Source organism: Pygocentrus nattereri, chromosome 3 (assembly GCF_015220715.1).
Source record: "Pygocentrus nattereri isolate fPygNat1 chromosome 3, fPygNat1.pri, whole genome shotgun sequence".
Lineage (NCBI taxonomy): Eukaryota > Metazoa > Chordata > Actinopteri > Characiformes > Serrasalmidae > Pygocentrus > Pygocentrus nattereri.
Genome location: NC_051213.1, coordinates 22,244,905 through 22,264,799, shown reverse-complemented (window position 1 = coordinate 22,264,799; position 19,895 = coordinate 22,244,905). Strand labels below are relative to the sequence as shown.

Genomic DNA, 19,895 nt, shown 5'->3' with positions numbered 1-19,895 from the left:
GTTTCCTATGCATCAATTCAGTAGGTGAAGTTGCAGTTCTGTGAAATGCAATTATGCTTTCTGTTTAGTTCTAATTGTCTGATTTGACTGGGAAGCAGTTGGATTTCTACAGTTTTGTACATTAGTATTGTGCCGCTTCTGTATTTCAGGTTTGCTGCACTAGGTGGCTCTCTTACTCTGTTTCAAGGTTTAGCTGCTCCAGTTGTAGGGTGGCATTCTCTTGCCGACCTCATATGAGAGATGCAGTTGCTATGGCAATAATTAGGTGCGAGATCTCCACCCCCTCACCCCCACCACCACTAGCTCTAATTAGCTTTCTCAATTGCTTAATGATACATGGACCTGTGAAAGCTCTCCTTTCTTCCCTGTCAGAAAAGTGCAGATATTTTTTTTTCCTATCTGCTCTCATCTCCACTATTAACTCATGAGAGCTGACACCAGAGATGGCAGCTAGAGATGAGGCCATTACTCTTCCAGTGCTCCAACTGTGATCCCACTATTTAAAATGTATGAGAGAATTTACCATTAATTTTTGTTTTAGGACATACACAGTCATTTGAATGGAGATAGAAATTACTTGAGTGTTCATTTTTGCATGAGATGAAGTGGTTGGGTGTTGTGGTATTGCTTCCCATCATGAGAATGAAAACACTGTTTGTGAAGCTTGTCTATGTACAGAATGTTTAAATGCTGTAAGAGCCATGTATTCTAAATTTATATGATAATTTTAAGGGGGGGGGTTCTGCTGGATTTTTAAGTGTATTGCTGGTTGGTGTTTTCCTGTAAAATGACCATAAGATATCACTCCTCTTGGGGCAAATGAAAGATACAGATAGTCTTGCTGATGCACGGTTATAGCTAATTTCTAAATTAAATGTGTAGGTCATTAAAACGGACCAAAAACAAGGAAACGATATACCCTGACTTGGATTATTAAAAAAATAAAATAAAATAAAATAAAATAATAATAATAATAAATTTAAAGGTGCAGGGGTTTTTAAGTGTTCTTTTATTTTTATTTTTCATTCTTCCCTCCTTCATTCCTTCCTTCCATTTTTTTTATTATTATTATTTAATAAGAATTATTTAATTATTATTCATTAATTCTTTCTTACAGTGGAAACGTGCCCAATCCTTGACAACGTTCCCTGGACATAAGAGCTATATATCCACAAACATACTGTGTATGCCTTTAAACCTAGTTCTAGATGTAATGCCTGTTGTCTTTAACTGAAAGGTAATACTGCATTCCTTCTTGTTGTAACAGTGAATTTTATGTTAGTAGTCTAGTCCATTTTTCCCTCTATGCCTCCGTGACCTTATCACTTTAATTTGAAGTGTACTGCACATGGACCACGTATTAAGTTGTCCTGACTGCTGCTATGACAGAGCTCAGGCTTAGTTGGGCGGATCCCTCTGGAGAGCATGTTTCCTGATGCCATGTGTTTGTCCTTTATTCTAATGTCAGATTAAAAATGAATCTTATAGCTGGATTCTCAAAAGTAATGCTTGACTCTTGCACCACTGGACAGAAGACAGTATTGCTCCATATTCCTCTCTCCCTTAGGGCTTCCTCCTTGTGCTAGTGTTTCATTTGTGAATTGGATTAGAGGTGTGTGTCAGATCACATTAGTTGAAACTCTTTGTGTCTTCTGTGTAGGAAAGAGAGCTGTTACCTGTACTCTTGGCTGTCTTAATTGAGGCCCTCAGGCCTGCCTTTGACAGCCTTGCATCTCCGAACATTCTGTGCATTTTCGGGAGAAATCAGCACCAAGATCTTTGGCATGATAAGATGACTGTTGCCAGAGGCAGGACGTATTAAAGACATACCAGTCTGGGCCAATGCCACAAAAGGGTGAAATCAGGTCTCACCTATTCTCTGGAACATTCCTGATATCTCACACAATGCCTTCGTCATTGCCATTTACCATTGGGATGGACCTCATTAAGAATGAAGATATTGATGATCTATTGGGGGTTGTTGGTCCCATCACTAGAGTGAAAGTGTGTAATTAATTGCCTGTTGGTTAGGTACACCTATCTTGTAATTAGTTATCAGACACTTTATCCGGTACAGATACCATATAAATGCCTTGTGTATGATTGACATGGTAGATATCGGATGAGCTACAGTCAATAATTGCATACCTACAAATATGTATGTGGATGCACCTGACAGAGTGGTAGGAGAATCTCATGAACTGATAGCTCTGTGTAGAGAGACTTTGTGACATTGCATATAGGTAGGTCTAATTAAAAGTTGATGCAGTTTAATCGTTTTTGTGTGAAATATCTTAATAATCAGGCTTCAATGAAATTACACAGTCCATTTTTGTCTCTGAGCACAAACCAGAACACTCCTCTCGCTGGTGAGTTATTGGCTGTAGTGATCTGTTGAGTTTGACACAGTGTTCTGGGATCAGCACCCATAGCCAACCCTCCTGCCTCTGGAATGTCTGGTATGGAGTGTGTGAAGCACCCTGCCTAGTGCTGCTCAGATGCTCACATACACTTGCCATAACCTCTGCTAAGATTGCACCATGCCCACCTTCTGAACCCCAGCCTCTTGGCTTTAGCGGAGTGTCTTTCATTTTGCAGTTTTTTTTTTTGTTTTGTTTTAGTTTTTTTCTATTTTGTTTCTAAAGATTCCAACTCAGAACTCTATTTCGGATTGCTGGACTCTTGTCCCTGTTTCTAATGAGCCTTTGATTTCCTTGTGTTAATAGCTGTTCTGTGTGTCCCTTAACCATTTCTGATCAGCAGCACTGAAGCCCTGTGTTTTCCCTTTTTCATAAGATGTCCTGTGTAGACTGTGGTGCTGAATTTTGGTACCCAAATACCAGGAGACTGTTTGTGAAATACCAGGTTTGTTGCACATGACTCATCAGAACACCTCATATGTGCACTATGTTTAGCTTCTGCAATAACACAATTGTAATTCTACAATAAATGGCACCACACATGTTGAAGTTCAAGTGGGTGTATTGTGTAACATCTGAGTGTGCCCAACTAGTGGGTGTGCTGGGTGGAGACAGGGCAAAGAATTCATGCTTGTATATGGACGTGTTTTGCGGATTTGGATTGTGGTAACTTATGTCACTCCTGGAATGTCTAAGTGCATTGTGCTTTTTGTCAGCCTTATCCTCAAAAGACATCCCATGAAGGAATCTTTCATTGTATCTCAGTGAAAGGCATCATTTAAAATAGTCAAGGCTACAAAATCATGAATCATGTCTGAAAAAAGAATATTAAGGTTTGTAAATAAAAGGTTAGTTTTCTCCCATCACAAAGTGTTTTTTCAGTGGAGACACAGGTGAAATGTAGAGGAGACACTAAATGCACCCACTGGGCATTCATGCCCGCAGTGCTCTGTGCAAACAGTGAGAGCTGTGTTGAGCCGAGCTGCCAAACGGGACAGCCGTCAGTGGAGCGTTCAGGCAGGTTTAGCTAACTGCAGTCATTGAACCAGCTAGCACATCGTGAAGGGGTTGGGGTGACTTTATTTTGCAATGTTAAGTTTACATTTTGTGTAATTGGTCTGAAAGACTAATAAAGATCTTATAATATTACATAAGTGGTAATAAAGTGGTTCCAAAGGCTTTGACTGATTATTTTTTTTGTAAACCTGGCTTGTTTGTAATTTAACATTAGCCAGGTAGCCAACATGCGTGAGCTACTATTAGCAATGGTTTGCTTACAACTTTACAGTGAGAAAATGTACTGAAGGAAACAGGAATGACTCAAGCTCTTGACTGGTGTCGCTTGTCTTGACTATCACTGAACACTGTAGTATTTTTATTTTTCTGTCCTAAAGATGGTGATATATTGATGCTGAATGTCAGTGTGTTCAGCTGTACGTTATCAGGAGCATTAATGGCATTCTGTTCATTGTGCCATAGTATTTGGTATCCTGTCAAATACCTGTATTTTCTGATCAATTAAAATAATCTCATTTAACTAATTGCTACTTCCCTAGAGGACATCAACATTGGTCAGTTTCTAAACACAGAGCCACTCTTGGCTGGATATTTGTGGGTGAGGTATGGTTCTCAACCTACCAGTGGTGCCCACAACCTTTTATGTGATTGCTGTATTAAGAACGGTATACCACCCAAATAAAATCTCAACAGTGTCCTTTAATCCAAAACTGGCCAATGATGAATGGGCAAGTTAAATACAATTATTGAAGCGTTTAAAGGAGCATTCCAGCCTAAAACTAGAGTTTACCTCAGCAGGAAGCAAGTAAGCATATTTAGAACAGATTGTTTAATTTATTTTAGCTGGAATGTCCAAGTAAAATGTATAACCATTAGTTTTGTTCATTTGCTTGGATTAGTTAAATATCACTACTTTTTGATGTATATGAAGGATAAAAAGCTGAGTTAGGCCTGTGAGTTGTCAAGAGACCTTTCACCATTGAGAAGTAAGTAGCGTGCGTGATCCGTGGAGTTGCCTGGCAGTCACTGACAACAGTGAAATTACAGTCTCTGTATCTGAACACAGGGCACGCTGGGCTTGTTGAGCGCACCCTGAGCACGCAGGAATGGAGAGTGAAATGGTGTGTCAAGGTTGGTTTGCCCCTCGAAAGGAAACCTGTTTCAGTGTGTACAGCTCTGCAGCACTGACAGCGTTGTCTCGGTTCGTCCAGAGGAGGCGCCATGGCGCAGAACGCATGCGGATTCCCCGCTGTAAAGCGCTGTGAGACCCTCCACAGGAACCATGCTTTCAGCACACGGTGTATCAGCAGTGACTGATGTTCAATAAGGTCCTTTGTTTCATTAGGGACGGGTCGCTGAATTGCGTCATCCTGAACGTCTCAAAACGTAGAGTGGAATAATTAATTATATTTTAGGACACTGTGGAGAGCTGAGCTGAGGAAGTCTGATACACTGTATGCTCATCCAACATAAAGTATTAGTAGGGAGTTTGTTCCCTGTTTGCTGCAGTACGTCTCTTCTGGGAAGGCTTTACACAAGCTACTAGAGCATTGTTGTGAGGATTCGGTTGCATTCAGCCACAGTGTTAGGTCAGGTACTGATGTTGGATGGTCAGTTCTGGATCACAAACACCACTCCAGCTCAGCCCAAAAGTATTGTGTGGAACTCCATCACTCCAGAAGACGCAGCTTCACTGCTTCATAACTCGGTGCTGGTGGCTTTATAGCCCTTTAGGTACTGGGCATGATGTGTTGCTCATGTGCAGCTGCTCCAGAGCATCCTCTTCTTTTGGCAATGCTTTTCTATGCTTTTCAAAGGCTTTTCTATGGCTGTGCGCAAGTGTATTTGGTGCACATTTAAGTAGCTGAATTGACTAATTGAAAGGGGTGTCTGGAAATCTTTGGAGAATATTCTAGGGCATCAGAAAGGTAGTGTTTCCCAGAACTTGATGGTTCAAAGCTTTGGGCACTTCGCTCAGTCTCGAGACTGGAGTAGCTTACTCTGAAGTCTTCGCACAGGAGACACAAGTGTTCTGGTATACAGTCATGAGGATCATGACCGAAATCACTGTTAAACGCCTGGTTTCTGTCCAGTGCTCATTTCCCACACGCAGGCGAGCAGCACCGGTGGAAAGATCTCTGTTGTTGAGAGCGAAAGCGGCTGGGTAGACGTTCTCCATCGCAGCAGAGCCACAGCATGTCCTCATTGAGCACGAGCTGAAGTGAATCCCTTTCTCGTCTCGGACCAATCACGTGCGAGCTGCGTTTCTCTAGCCCGCGTCATCACGTTACAACCGGCGAGAGGGCCGAGCGTAGCGGAGCATGAAAAAGGAGCTCAGCGAGAGAGAGAGAGGAGCCGGGCATGCTGCAGGTGGAGATGGATCAAATACACTATACTCCGTGAGAAAGGTGTGAAGGACGCGATAGGGGCGGATTTCTCTTGACTCCAGCTGCTGAAGCGGTCACCATACATCAGCAGGCTGGCAATGACCGAGTGACTGTGTGCTCTGCTCTCCAGACTTCAAGCTTCTTTTTCTTCTAAAGAGGGATTTCGCGCCGTTTTCATGGACGTATAACACGCTTCAGTGAGGAGTTTTTTCACCACTTTTGCCGTTTTCCATTGCGACGATGGGAGTTTTCCGAGCGCAGGCAGTGCACGGCATGCTGGGTTGTTGAGATATCATCTGTTGCTGCAGCCGGCTTAATCAAAAGCGCGATCAGTCAAAAGCCCGCTTCATTTGGACCCAGCATGTTTGGGGGATGTCTTTAACGTTTCCAAAAGCGCGTTTAATCTGAGCAGAGATGGATTGTCCAACATTGTGTCATTGGAGGCAGCGATCGTTTTTCCACGTTGGATGGTGAAGACCGTCAGCTGTGCGTGTTCAGCATGATCTGCTGCACTCCTCCTGCCTAAAAGCACACAGAGCTCGGTCAGGTAAGGCTTTTTTTTCTTCTGAGAGCACCTCCACCATCACCTCCCGGAATCACGCCGACTTCTCGCCCAGCACGCCCCTTTCTTATCGAAGCGCAGATGATGATGATGGAGGACGACGAGCTGGAGGCGCATCAGGTTGACGCTGACACGGACCTGGAGCCCCAGAGCCGGCCTCGCTCCTGCACATGGCCGCTGCCCCGTCCAGACGCCTTCCCCGAAGGAGCGGAGCTGCTGGTCAAGGCGGAACCGGACAGCGCGTCTTCTTGCCGCGAAGCGCTGCCCTGTGCGCCCGGCCTGGACGTGGCCGGACAGCTGCGCAAAGCCAAGTCGTCCCGGCGTAACGCGTGGGGCAACCTGTCCTACGCGGACCTGATCACACGTGCCATCGAGAGCACGCCTGAAAAAAGACTCACCCTGTCTCAGATCTACGACTGGATGGTTCGCTACGTCCCTTATTTCAAGGATAAAGGAGACAGCAACAGCTCGGCCGGCTGGAAGGTAGTGCGCACGTGCACACATGCTTCACTTTAATCTTTGAGCGACTTGGCTTATAAGCGCATGAATTGGTTTTACAATGCAATCCGCATCTATTCTTATACTCCTTTTGCGGTATTTGAAGGCTTGGGTTTGGATTTGTCCTGCACGGGCATTATATATGGTGCTGCATTCGATAGCCATCATTGCAGCCCATTAGTCCACTGACAGGATAATATCTTTTATTGACACCTCAGGCATGATAATATGTCGAGGGAAGTTTAGAAATGGGATGTGTCCACATTATTGGCCAAAATTAAAGAAGTGAATTTATTTTTGTAATACAGTGAACAAGAATGATTCAGGGAGAGCTTAAAACAGTAGTTTGTCAGTGTGTTTGAGACTGGCTAGAGTAAGCTTAAACTAAGGATGAATGAGTTTTCTGACTGTTTAGAGGGGCTACAGTGGACCAGTCTTTTCTACAGATCTAATTCCACAACTACAACTCAGCTGACATTGTTCAAATCTTTTATAGATCACCCCCCATCCCATTTGCAGACATCACTATAGACTACTGCTCATTTGTTAATTGTAAATCACATGTTCTCTACAGCACATTGTGTGGTTCACTTGTTTCAGAGGTCCTAAAGGGCCTTCAATCTATCAAATAATAATAGTATTTAATAATTATTATTATGCCCAATGAATTATATGAAAAAATCAGAATTAAGTTCCAGTCCATGATGTTTCTCTTTTGTTTCCTGTATCCCCAAATGAGTAGTGAAATTAAGCCTATGCCTCCTTTAATGTTATTGTGTACAACATTAACACATAACTCTCTCTCTCTCTCTCTCTTTCTCTCTCTCTCTCTCTCTCTCTCTCTATATATATATATATATATATATATATATATATATATATATATATATATATATATATATATATGTGTGTGTGTGTGTGTGTGCTTTGTGGTATTATACACAATAAAACATAAAAAATGGCACAGTTTTAAATTTTCATTTCTCCTTTCACACCTGTTGAAGCACATCACACTGCCATCTGGATTATCCCTATAGTCCACTTCCTTAGGGTTTTTATAAGTGTTTTGCCTGTTCTTGGTTGCTTTTTACAAAATTGTACTTGATACGATATTGCAGGGTCTCTTTTATTTATTACGAATTATCACATAAACTGTTCCTGATCTCATCTTTACATTAAGAACTGACTCACTAGATCTCCTGAATACTCCACATGTCTGGCCCACACTCTTGTGCTTTATCCCTAGGGTGGGCCAGGATCACACACATATGGACTTGCTCTGTCTTGCAGCTGTTCAGCCTTTAGGATTTCTGAAAATGAATGTTTGGTGGAAAGCTTGAAGAGTTCTGCTGTCAGGGCACTGTTTTGGGTTGTTATGTGTAGACATATTTAGCTGTTCCGTTACTGAGTAAGAGACGGTGATACGAGGCCAGACTTACACACTGTCTCTTTTTACTCAATGTCAGTATTGTTTGTTAGACTATTCTGAAAATGTCCACTGATGGGAGACAAATGCACATTGAAGACCCCACCATGACCACAGCACTGCGGCTCACCACTTTGTGGGCTGTGTAAAGAAGGGCAGAGCATAAAAACAAGCCCATAAGTGCTCAATAGAGCCTCAGTTTCCCCAGGCCTAGTCACTTGGACCTGACGTAAGGCCGCCTCATTTAAGCAAGCACTGCTGAGGTGTGTCTACAGGTGTCTGAGCTCCATTATCCCTTCACTGTGACAAGATACTGTGCTGCTCAACCACAGGATGGCTCCCATATCTTTAGCGCAAGTGTCCCAGTTCAGGCTTACGTAAGGGCAAATTAAGGGGTTTGACACGAGCACTTCTAGTCTAGTAGTGCAGCAGCTATTTTCAGAGCCTGTCCAGACACAGCCTTAACCCAGGTAATGAAGGTGATTAGGCATGCTTTTAAAAGCACGCTCATGCTCGGTTATAGCTCTGACCCCATTTCCGACAGACACAATATAAACACAATGTAAAACCCTGCCGTCTCAAAAACATATGCATACAGTCATATAGGCTGCAGACAGCAGAAGTCATTCAAACCGATAGTCCTTAAAGAAGATAATTTATAAGAGGTTCTAGGCATTTGAATATTGTACTTTAGTGTGGTTTCAGTTGAGTAAGGTCTCAGGACATGTCAATGGTCTTGAGTGACACCCCCCTACCCCCCCTGCAAGGCTTGCTGGATGAATAGCTTGTTGGTGACTCAACAGTGGTTATCTGTCTTGCTTAATAACTAGCAAATTAGTCCTTGGACTCCCTCTATTGCCAGTCAGGTTTGGTTAGCACTGGGGATGGTTGTGTGAGAGGCAGCAAGGATTTATTGTTTATTTACATTATTATAAATGAAACAACTGAATAACAAAATTAAGTACAGTTTGGTTTTGAGGGGGTCATAAGTTCACAGAGGAATGCTAAAAAAAAGCAGCCTGTAAATAGCAGCACAGTAATCTCTTCTGAGAGCAGATAGTCTATTAAGCTTCTGGATTATTCTATTAGATGGAGTGAGCGCTCCCGCAGTCTTAGACAGCGGCAGTAAGTAGTAAGTAGCTATTAATACCTATTTGTTTCTAAGAACTGTGAAAACCCAGAGCATTGGACAGTGTTAATAAATAAAACACATTTATATATAAAAGTAATAGCAGCTTCCTGTGTAGTATATGGAAAAAGCAAAATTAAATATGAAATTAATAACATTTTGGGAAATACACCCGGTTTAAGAGATTTCTTTGGACATATGTCCTTCTGCATCATATATGTTTTAATGTTTCAGTGTAACTACGTTAGCAGTAAATGCTTTCATCGGTAATAGTAATACTCACATATGAACCCACTATGCTAAGTTTAGGATAGCTAGTTCTTTTCATGCTGTTGTCTCTCAGTTTGAGCTAGTTTACTAAAATACACCATCTTGTCATTATGGACATTCAGTAACATTAGCAAACTTTTGAATACATTTAGGTTTTTCATTACAGAAGCAAAAAAAGGAGCTGAAATAGGAGTTTTTGCCTCTTAAAGTCGTAAAGTAGCTAGCTATCGGAACCTTCTGTAGTATTACAAACTAATGTCAAGAAAACAATGCCCTAAGTAACTATGTGTTCTGTAATAATAGAATAATATAAATGGTTTCTATAGATTCATATTGTCTAAGCTAGCTACAATTTTTACACTTCCAGATGAATATTTCTTTATTTACTGTTACACTTACAACCTTTATCTTTTAGCTTAAATTGTTCTTTGTTTCATTTTCTCTTCTCTGCTTCTGATAGATTTTTGTTTTTTTTTTCCCCCTGCTTCAGTCCTATAACCCGTCTGCACTGTATTGTACTCTCGCTGCACTTCTCATCATGTCATTGGCTGCCACTGAAGCCTTTTTGATCTAAATTAGTTGTGCGAGCTCAAGAAAACAGTACACTGAGTGAACAACTTGACTGCAGTTGGGAAAGGCTAATCTTTTATATATAACTGTTTTGCAGGCCGCCCCCTGGTGGGCGGCCTGCAAAACAGAATTGGCCTGCAAAAAATTGACCTATCCATGTTCTTCCCACAAATAAGTACTTTCAAAGCCATGGTTGCAAGTTTGGAAAAGCTTTTGCAAAAATTTAGGTGAACCATATTTCATTTTGTATGTGTTTGAAAGATCACACTGTTAAAACAGATTGGCTGCAGTATTTTTGTCATTCAATCAGGGTTACATCTAATTGATGGAAGTTTATTGGAATCAGCTGTTTTAACATGGCTAGCTAGCTAACAGTTTACACCAAGATAATATAGACATTATGCCAACAGCATTTTCTGGCTGTATTGTTCGTATGTACTCACATTTTTTTACAGTTCTTTAAGCTTCTCCAGCTTTGCAGTAGTAAATATGAAATGGTATATGTCTGTGTAGAGTATGGAGAGGTCTTTTCATATTGTTTTTTTTTTTCTTTTGTTTTATTGGCACCAGGAAATGAAGTCCTGGTCTTTTTTCTTCACATTTACTCCAGTTAATTTTAAAAGGCTACAGTAGATGTACATAATATATGTGCTATATTAGGTTGTTAAAATTACAATTATTTATTTTATTTTAGGATGGAAGATGAGCAGTCAAATCAGATGATGACTTTGCTGTAGTGGGCAATATGCTCATTCCTTTTTCACATATCTGAAATTGTTTCCTTATGACTATACTATTGTGGCTCTATGTGGATCTTAAAGAGTGAAGGGTGGGTGTGTTTGTGTGTGTGGGAGGGAGAGCGAGTGAGAGATGGAGTGCGTGAGTGTGTGACCGCTGGTGCTCTGATGCCAGGGGATTGCGAGGCAGGTCAGAGCGGGTGCCAGGCAGTCAGTCAGACGCTCTAATCTGAAGTGACGAGAGCGTTATTTATAACGTGTCTTTAGGTAAGAGCACAGGCCAGCAGGGCAAAGGGTCAGCCGCCTGCCACTGCATACAGGCCACCGGAATGAGAGTGAGAAAGACAGAGAGGGAAAGAGAGAAAGTCAAAGAGAGGGAAGAGCTGAAAGGGAACACAGGCATGGAACAAGAGAGACAAATACAATGTGGTCCTGGAAGCCTTAAATCTTATGGAACACAGTTTAAAAAATGCTAAATATTCACAATTTGACATACAGAGCTATGCCACTGTTGTTTAGGCAGATGTTTTTACTGTTTCTGTATGCCACATCCTGACGTTCTTGGATTCAAGGTGTAGCACTTTAAAAACTCTTTATAAGAGTCCTTGTGAATGGGCTCATTTGGCAGTCTGAAGTGGTTACATGTCTGTGTGCGTGTGTGTGTGTGTGAGTGAATCTCTGAGCACTAGAAAGAGCTCTTTTAAGGACAGGAGATAGGAAGTCACCCAAAGCCTTGTCTGATTCATATTTTATCATTACTAGTGAGGGCTTGTGAGCTTGGAAAGTGAGGCAACGCAGTGAGAAACACAAATACCTTTTCTGCTGAGTGTAAGTACATACATTGTGACACCACTGGGTCTCAACTCTGCGCCAGTTCCTTCCCTCATGCCTTTTGCCTGGACTGTTTGTGCCTTTCACTGGACCATATATCCAGCGTGAGCTTTACTGCTTTAGATTTCACATCTTCTGTATAATCTAGCTCAGCTGGGGCTTTGGGAAGGGGTCTGGAGGTTAAGAACCTTGCTCAAGGAGTAACAGCATTGGACTGTCCATGCCACTGGTCACACACCACATGGCTTCACATTTCCTCCTCCCTTGCTTTTAAAGCCACACTTCCTCCACAGATTACACAGGATGTTGCTTAGCCATGATTATTGCAACACTGCTCCAGCCAGAGGTGGAATCTGCTCAAATCAAATTCTGACAGAAATCCTTGTTCTTTACGGTGATAGATTTGCCTGATATTTGACTTGCTCATTTATAATTGATCTGACTGATTTGACTAGGTCTGTCCTCATCAGGACATTATCATTCACATTTTTGCCCTTTGTTTTATCTTTTATGTCTTTTGTGTTAAGTTGGAGCAAAAATGTGCATCATCTGGAGGGTACTGAGGACTGTTCTCAGAGTTTGTTCTTGCTTACCTAAGAGTTTATCTCTGTCTGAAGTTGATTTCAAAGTCTTGATGTGTCAATTATAACTTTTACTCTTAAATGCTTGTCCACCTGGTGGAGATTGACTGAGTGAGAATTTGAGGGAACAAATCTTTCTGCAAAAGTTGTGAAGAAAAATGATTTGCAAAGCACAAATTCCTGTAGAATGCAGGAGAGGCCAGTTTTTGTCTTCTGCTGCTAGCTTGGCGCCTCATGCCACTACATGAATCAGTTGCAGAGGTGGAATGTTTTGCTGCTTCCTCCTTCATTCTTGCATAGATCCCATAGCACATCTTTCCTTCTCTGATTCTGTGACCACCTCCCCCCCCAAAAAAGACATGCCTACACTGGAGTCTCAGTCTTTGCCACTGATCATGTCCCTATAGAACAGTCTGATCTAGATTTATGTCATCTTTTGCTCTTGTTTTCTCATAGACCAGACTGTTTTTTTTTTTTTTTTCTTCTGACTTTCTGAAGCTTGACTCACACATTGGCTCAAAGCCACCATGTGTCATGGTGTTTTGGTGTGTGTCCTTAGCTTTGGTGCTCTTTTTCTGGCTCTTTTGATGGGACTTGGTGTTCCAGGAGTTTATGAGCGCATAGTGGGAGGAGTAGTAGATGTCCATGCCAAGGCTACAGAGCATCCATGCTAACAGCAAGAGGGAGAAGCTGCGATGGAGCAGAAATACAAAGTAGTCTAAACCAGCGTTGGGAGAGGGTGCTGATGGTGGAATAGGTGTTGTTGTCTTTGCAGCATATGAAGTGTTATAATGTGTGAGAAGTTCAATTACTCCTTTGTGTGTAAATTCCAAGAGACCAACAAATAAAAGAATGTGGTGGAGCAAGCCAACCAGATGGTTGTAAGCAGGCCCTTGAGGTGTGCAGGACCCGCAGACCCATAAGTGTAGGCCTTGGGTGCAGCTTGCCTCTCAGTGCTTAACGCTATTTTTCCAAAGCTGTGCCTGTGTCCTCTGCTCACACACAGACGGGCTTTTGTTTATACAGATCACTCGAGCGGGATGTGCAGTCACAGAAGGGACAGGGAGGAAATTCCGTGGCGGTTCAGAGCGGTTTGGAGAGATCGGCCCAAAGTTATCCAGACCATCAATCAGAGCACCATGATTTAAAATGCTTGAATAAGCCTGATTTCATAAGAGGTGGCCATGTCCTTGAAATAGATCTTTCTTAACCTTCTGACCATCAGTAAACCGGGCCCTCTAAAAAGTCTCTACAGGCAGGCATCATAAAGGCGCTCAGGAAATGTATTCAACTGGACCATCACCAAGGACAGACTGTTCTGCCTCTGAAGGTCTTGAAAATTATGCTCCACTCAATAAAGGCTTTATATACTCCTCAGAATATTTTCAGACTGCTGGGTGCTACTTTTAAATTTTGTGAATCACCGCATTTTTGTGAAATTTGTGTACATGAATCTACACAAAATGGAGCGAGTGCTTTTTCTAAGGAGCCATGAAAAATTGCACGTGAAAGACAAATAAGAGGGCTATAAAGGCAGCAGCCTACATGAAGGATGTGTGGTACTGGGTTTGTCTTTCCATTGTAGTGTATAATTTTTTAAACACAAGGTCACACTGCATGTATTTCATTCTGATTGTATGTGGAGTTGACAGTTGTTTGTAAGAGTCTCTGTGGATCACTGACATGAGTTTGGTTGTTGCTCATTCTTAGCTCTTTCATTGTTGGCACATGCTTTTGTCTTCAACATTGGCCAAAAATGGTCTCTGATTTGTTTATGCCCTTCTATTCAGTGGGTCCTGAAGGTTTCTTTTTGTGTGCTTATGTACATGCTTGTGCACTTGTATTCTGCAGATCTTGAGGGTTTTGTGTTTTGTGTGTGTGTGTGTGTGTATGTGTGTGTGTGTGTGTGTGTTTGTGAGTCCATTGGTTGTGCTAATGCGCATGCCTATGTGTTTGTGAGACAGAGGCACGGTGTGTGTGTGTGTGTGTGTGTGTGTGTGTTGATGGGCTCAGTGGGAGACTGGGTCCTGGGGGAATAACTCTCGTTAATAATTCAGACGAGGCTCATTATCAAGGCAGTGCAGATTTCTCCCTGATTTCACCTTAATTGCAGGCAGCCTGCTCCACTCAGGCAGTCTGTAGTCACGCTGTGCTCCCTCTCCCCCCCCCCCCCCCTCCCACTTTTTCTCTCTCTGTCTATCTCTCTCTCCCACTTTTTCTCTCTCTATATCTCTCTCTCCTATTTATATACACATATGCAGTTCAATCCATAAGTAATTGGACAGCTTGACAGTCTTTGTGGCTTTGGCCTGAACTCGAGCACAATGCACTGAAACATATAATGACTTTGAGGGTAAAGTGCAAGGTATTTACATGTACATTGGGTGAACCAAATAAAATCATTTTATGCATGGACCCTGATTTCAGGAGACCATGAGTAATGGGACAATGACATACTTCCTATATTTACAACCTGTTTTTGAAATCACAAGATGCCAGGTGTCTTCCCTGTCACTGTCTATAATAAAGTCTTTTTGTTGGTTATTTTTCCTCCAGTCTTGTCCTCAGTAAGCCCTGAAAAACATTGATTTAGTAGTGTGTGTCCTTGTCTTGGTACCCGGTGAGTTTTGAGAAATTTGGTTATATCTAAGCTGTTTTGATGCTCCTGTACAACTCAGAATTTACTGTAATGCTTACATCACATTATTAATAAAGGCAAGTAAGCCAAATAGTTTTATTGACAGTTCTGCATGTGCATTTTACTAATCTTCACACCCTCTTCACATCTTATCTGTCCATAACACTTTGCTCCAGAACTATATGGGCATTTCAAATACCTTTTAGCTAACTATAACACTGTGGACTTTCTGTTCTTGGTACGTCCCAGAGATTTGTTTCTTGTAGAAAGACCTTTACACATCCTTGTGTACATGCTAGAGAGTGATTTCTTGATCTGTGGAGTATTTTTTTTCTTCATGTTTGAAAGTATTCTTCCATCATCCTCAATTTTTCTGTTCTTTAGTTTACCAGACTTTTTGGCATGGCTGATCTCACTGATGCATTCTTGTTCTTAACAGTGTTCCAAACTGCTGATATTGAACTAGTGTTTGGGATTTTTTTTAGACTCACAGTGACTGTCCAATTACTTATCGTCCCTGAAATGGGGTTTATGTAAATGTGATTCCTATGTGGTTCACTCAGTCTTGATATACATATCATTAACATTCTGTGCTTTATTTTATAATGTGTTGTTAGAATGAGTTAGAGAACCGAGACAGCAACTGTGTTCATATCTAATTACTTACAGCATTGTATGTTAATCCCTGGCATGTTCTCATGCATATGTCACAATATAGTTCACGTGGAAACCATAGAAAACTGCCTTTGCACCATGGAGAATGCTCCCTCCAGCATGGCGCTCCCTGTCTCACAGCTCAGGCCTGCACATGTAACATGCAGTATATTTCTGAATATCTGTCATAAGTTTGTGTTTCAATTTGAGTATTTGAAGTAATCACAGCTTGTTTCTGGACTTGTCTCCCTGCAGAGATGAAATGATGAAATGACTCCATTCTTCTTTTCCCAAGCTCCCACAAGATGCTAATCAGTCCAACAACTCACGTGAGCTTGTGCAATTACATGCCATGAAAATCCATAATCTTTTTTCCTCCACTGCATTCTTCTGCCTCAGACATTGTGCAACTGCCACTAAATGCCACCGCTAAACCCAAGGGCATTCCAAGTTTAATCATAATGGTTGGGATTGTACCATAAGTCAGATTCCACACAGCAGAAAATGATTGTGCTTCCCTCTGTGCGTCACCAATTAGGTTCTGGCTAATTATCACCATGATAATGCTTGCATGAACTCTAGTATGTCAGTGAAAGAATGTGGAAATCCAAGAATTGGGGAGCAGATCGTAGCAGCTCAACAGCACGCTTTCAGGAGCGTGCTGAGATATGTGTGGATTGATTCAGATGCAGAAACACAGCTTTCGCTCGTAGGCTGCTGGTGAGTGCTGATTGATGGCTGGTAATGTGTCTTGTGAGGGGCCTGAGGTGATGTATGCCTCGGAGAGTGCTGTATCTCATGCTGCTCTCCATTCTCTCGTGCCAGCTGACACACACTGACAGGCTTGGGAGGGCTATGCAGACTCTAGGGTTATGTGAGGTGCAGCTCTGGGCCTGTATTCATACAGAAATCCCAGAGCACAAGTGCCTATCCAGGGTCAGTTTTAACTGTGCTTCTGCTGGCTTCAGTCATCATATGCTCTAACAGCCTAACTGACCCAGAAGCAGTGCTTGTGCTGAGACCCTGGGCTGCAGGTGCAGGAGTGGGAGAGGAATATGAAGTGTGACATCTCAATGTCAGGCTCTAGAGTAGAGAAGAGGCCAAGGGAGGACATTTTGGCTAGGGTTCTTATTAGAACTGCTTCAACTCATACTATACTGTACCTTACTATATCTTCATCTCATTCTTGAGTGGGAGATATGAATTTAGTATTTTGGAGGACAAATAGAAATAAAGGTATAGGAGAATTCCTGGCTGATCCTAGACTGTTATGGCTCAGATACTTCTGTCTTTTATAAAATTTGATGCACTTATTAATTGAGATAGCTTGACTTCAATACTGATTACTGAACAATACTTTTTTTTTTGCCAATATCTTCTTTTAAATTCCAAACTGAAAGTTTTATTGACCACAATGGAACAGTAGTAACACATGCACAGAATATGATTTAGACAGCAAATCTGAAGTCCATCAGTTTAGATTTTGGAGCATGCCTGATTTTTTTTTTTTTTTTCTACTGACCACTTAGATGTTGAAATTTGGTATTGAATGTCGTGAATGACATTAGTAGTATTAATGTCATTAGATGGGTTCTATAAAAATATTTAATTTTAACACCAAGCCCTACTCCTGTCCTTAACAAAAACTAATATATGTGCTTTCTCTCATGGTGTATAGATACAAAGACCTTACATCTTAGGAAAATGCTAACTGCCCTTCATGTCTTTGAACAATACAATTGGTTGAAATGTACATGGAAAGCATGCCATTACATGAAAGTACATTAAATTTAAGAACATTTGTTCTTCATCTCGCCGCGGCCCTGACGGAGAGGCGGCTTAGAAAATGGATGGATGGATGGATGTTCTTCATCTTACAAAGGTCTGAGAGGTGAGGTTAAAGGTTATGCTATGACACTAATAATTGGATGAAAACCCAAAACTAGATTCTGGTGCTGAATTGTCTTTTTCACAACCTGTTCTCTCTTCTGGCTGAGCCAAGCATTGACTGAACATTCAGATTTCTATCATGGTTGCTCATCATAGTAGGCAGTAAAAAATGTGTCCAAATGCTGAATATAAAAAAAAAATCCAAAAACATCTATACTAAGATGTGCTATTTTGATGACTAGCATTCCCTAAAATGTCCTTGTCCTTAAATGAGTTCCAAATCTTATTTCCTAAGCTAGTTATTATCAGTATTTTGTGGGTTACTTTGTTGCGCAGATGTGCTTGAGGAGCAATATTTAGCTAGACTGTGGTTTGAGGATGTGGCATGTGGTCAGTATTTAGTAAGGGCTTTGAATGAATATGATAGGAGTCAATGTGGGAATGAGGCAACTTTTGGCAGAGGAGGTGTAATACAATGGAATTACCTGGATTTCAGTATTTTGCAGGGTTTGGCACATTAAGGCTTTAATGGGGTCACTATGTTGCAGGAGCATGTTGCTCAGACAGTAGATCAGTCTGGACCAGGGTGACGGCAGAGGTGCTGGGGGAGATGGCGGTGACTCGGATGGGTGAGATGTGGCAATCCTAAGTGGATTTGTGTGTCAACTTGATTAAAGTAGGTCAGGACTAGAGCCCGTGTGTTTAGTATTCTACCCATGCGAACGCTGAACTCCGCGCCGGCAGATAGCCCCACATAAACCTAGCCTGTCTGTCTCTACCTCTATTCATCTCCCTGCTCCCTCTTCTCCCTCTCTTTCTCCTGCTTGCAATTCTCTTGTGCTTTTTCTCCCCCCTCACACTTCTTTTCAGGCTCCAAATATGCCTCTCTCTCTTTCACTCCCTCACCCTCTCTTGTTCAGCATTCACCTTGCTATGTCTGCACACTTGGAGAATCTATAAATCCCTGACTCATCCATCTTTCTCTCTCTCTTTCTCGCTTGCTCTCTTTCTCTGTCTCGCGTTCTCTCCATCATTGCGTGCTGCTTGGTGCACTAGCTCTCTCAACCCCTGCACCTTGTAGTGCTGCTACTGTCTCACTGTGCTAACACCTCTCTTCATGAGTGACGTTTACGGACAGCAACACTCAGTTTGGCGTGTTTATGGCTCCTGACAAGGAGTGTGGAGTCTTCCACTCTCTTCCTCTCTGTCTGTCTGTCTCTCTCTCTCTCTTTCTTTCTGTACCCCAGAGACTTGCTCTAGTTGATGTCTTGATCTGGGGTGTTGGTGGCACGGGCAGAGCAGTGTGTGACAGTGAGCAGCAGTGTATGCTGCAGGCTGAGGGAAGTTGGCTGATCTCTGCTGCTGTCCTGTGGCTCTCTGAGCTTGACAAAAGGTCAGAGCTGGTGGCCATCTCTGCTGCTTGGCCTCCATCTCCACTCTGCCTAGAGGGGACTATGGTATCAGAGCAGGGTACTGGCTTGGGCGGCTGACTGATCCCACCAAATTTTTAGTTGTTGTTGTGAGAGAGGAGAATTGTGGAGAAAAAGAAGGAGAGTCTAAAAATGTCCAAATGCCCTTTCTAATTAGTCAATCTAGCTTAATGTGCACCCATTCTTTGGATGCTCTGGAGCACCTGCACGCGAGCCTATGGTCACCATTTGCCAAGCCAAACATCAGAAAGAGGTGTAAAACTCCACAACATTGGACAATAGAGCTGTGAAAGTCTTTTTTGCATTAGACCATTAGCTAGGTTTCCACCCCATCACATCATGCTACCAACAACATCTTTGGAGCTCTTGTGGCTCAGTGCAATCAAGTCATTACAGCAATGCTCCAACATCTACTTTAAAACCTTCCCTGAAGTGTAGAGGCAGGGATAAACGCCTTATTCATTCAACAAACAAAAAACATTGGATGAGCAGGTATCCACCAACTGTTGGGCTCAAAATATATGAAAAAGGTAGAAAAAGAGGCAGGGAGGAATATGGAGAAGGAGGACTGAAGACTCCTCAGCTACTCTCTACACTTCACATCAAGTGTGTGTCCATTAGTGCACTCCCACTCTACGCACACACTCTCACATCTGTAGAGTTGCTCACATGCAATACACCCCCCCCCTCGCCCTTTGACTGATACATGCTTGGCCACATTGTTCAGCTCCGGACTAAATAAATAATTAGATGAATGCAGTAGCAGCTTCTGAAAAAAGGCCTTCTCGATTAAGCGCAAAATGGGTGACTGGGGTGAAGTGGTTGGGTCTAGGGGGAAGCGAAGGTATTTTGGGA

At 42.2% G+C, this 19,895-nt stretch overlaps 1 protein-coding gene across 1 annotated transcript in view; it reads left to right on the top strand.

Annotated features, from left to right (window-relative positions):
- The first annotated feature begins 5,615 nt into the window (after window positions 1-5,615).
- The window catches only part of foxo6a (forkhead box O6 a), a 31,722-nt gene continuing 17,442 nt past the window's right edge, over window positions 5,616-19,895 (top strand). Inside the window, exon 1 of the mRNA XM_037537247.1 lies at window positions 5,616-6,869. Within this exon, the coding sequence (XP_037393144.1) occupies window positions 6,468-6,869 (402 nt within the window). The 5' untranslated portion in view covers window positions 5,616-6,467. The remainder of the gene's footprint in view (window positions 6,870-19,895) is intronic.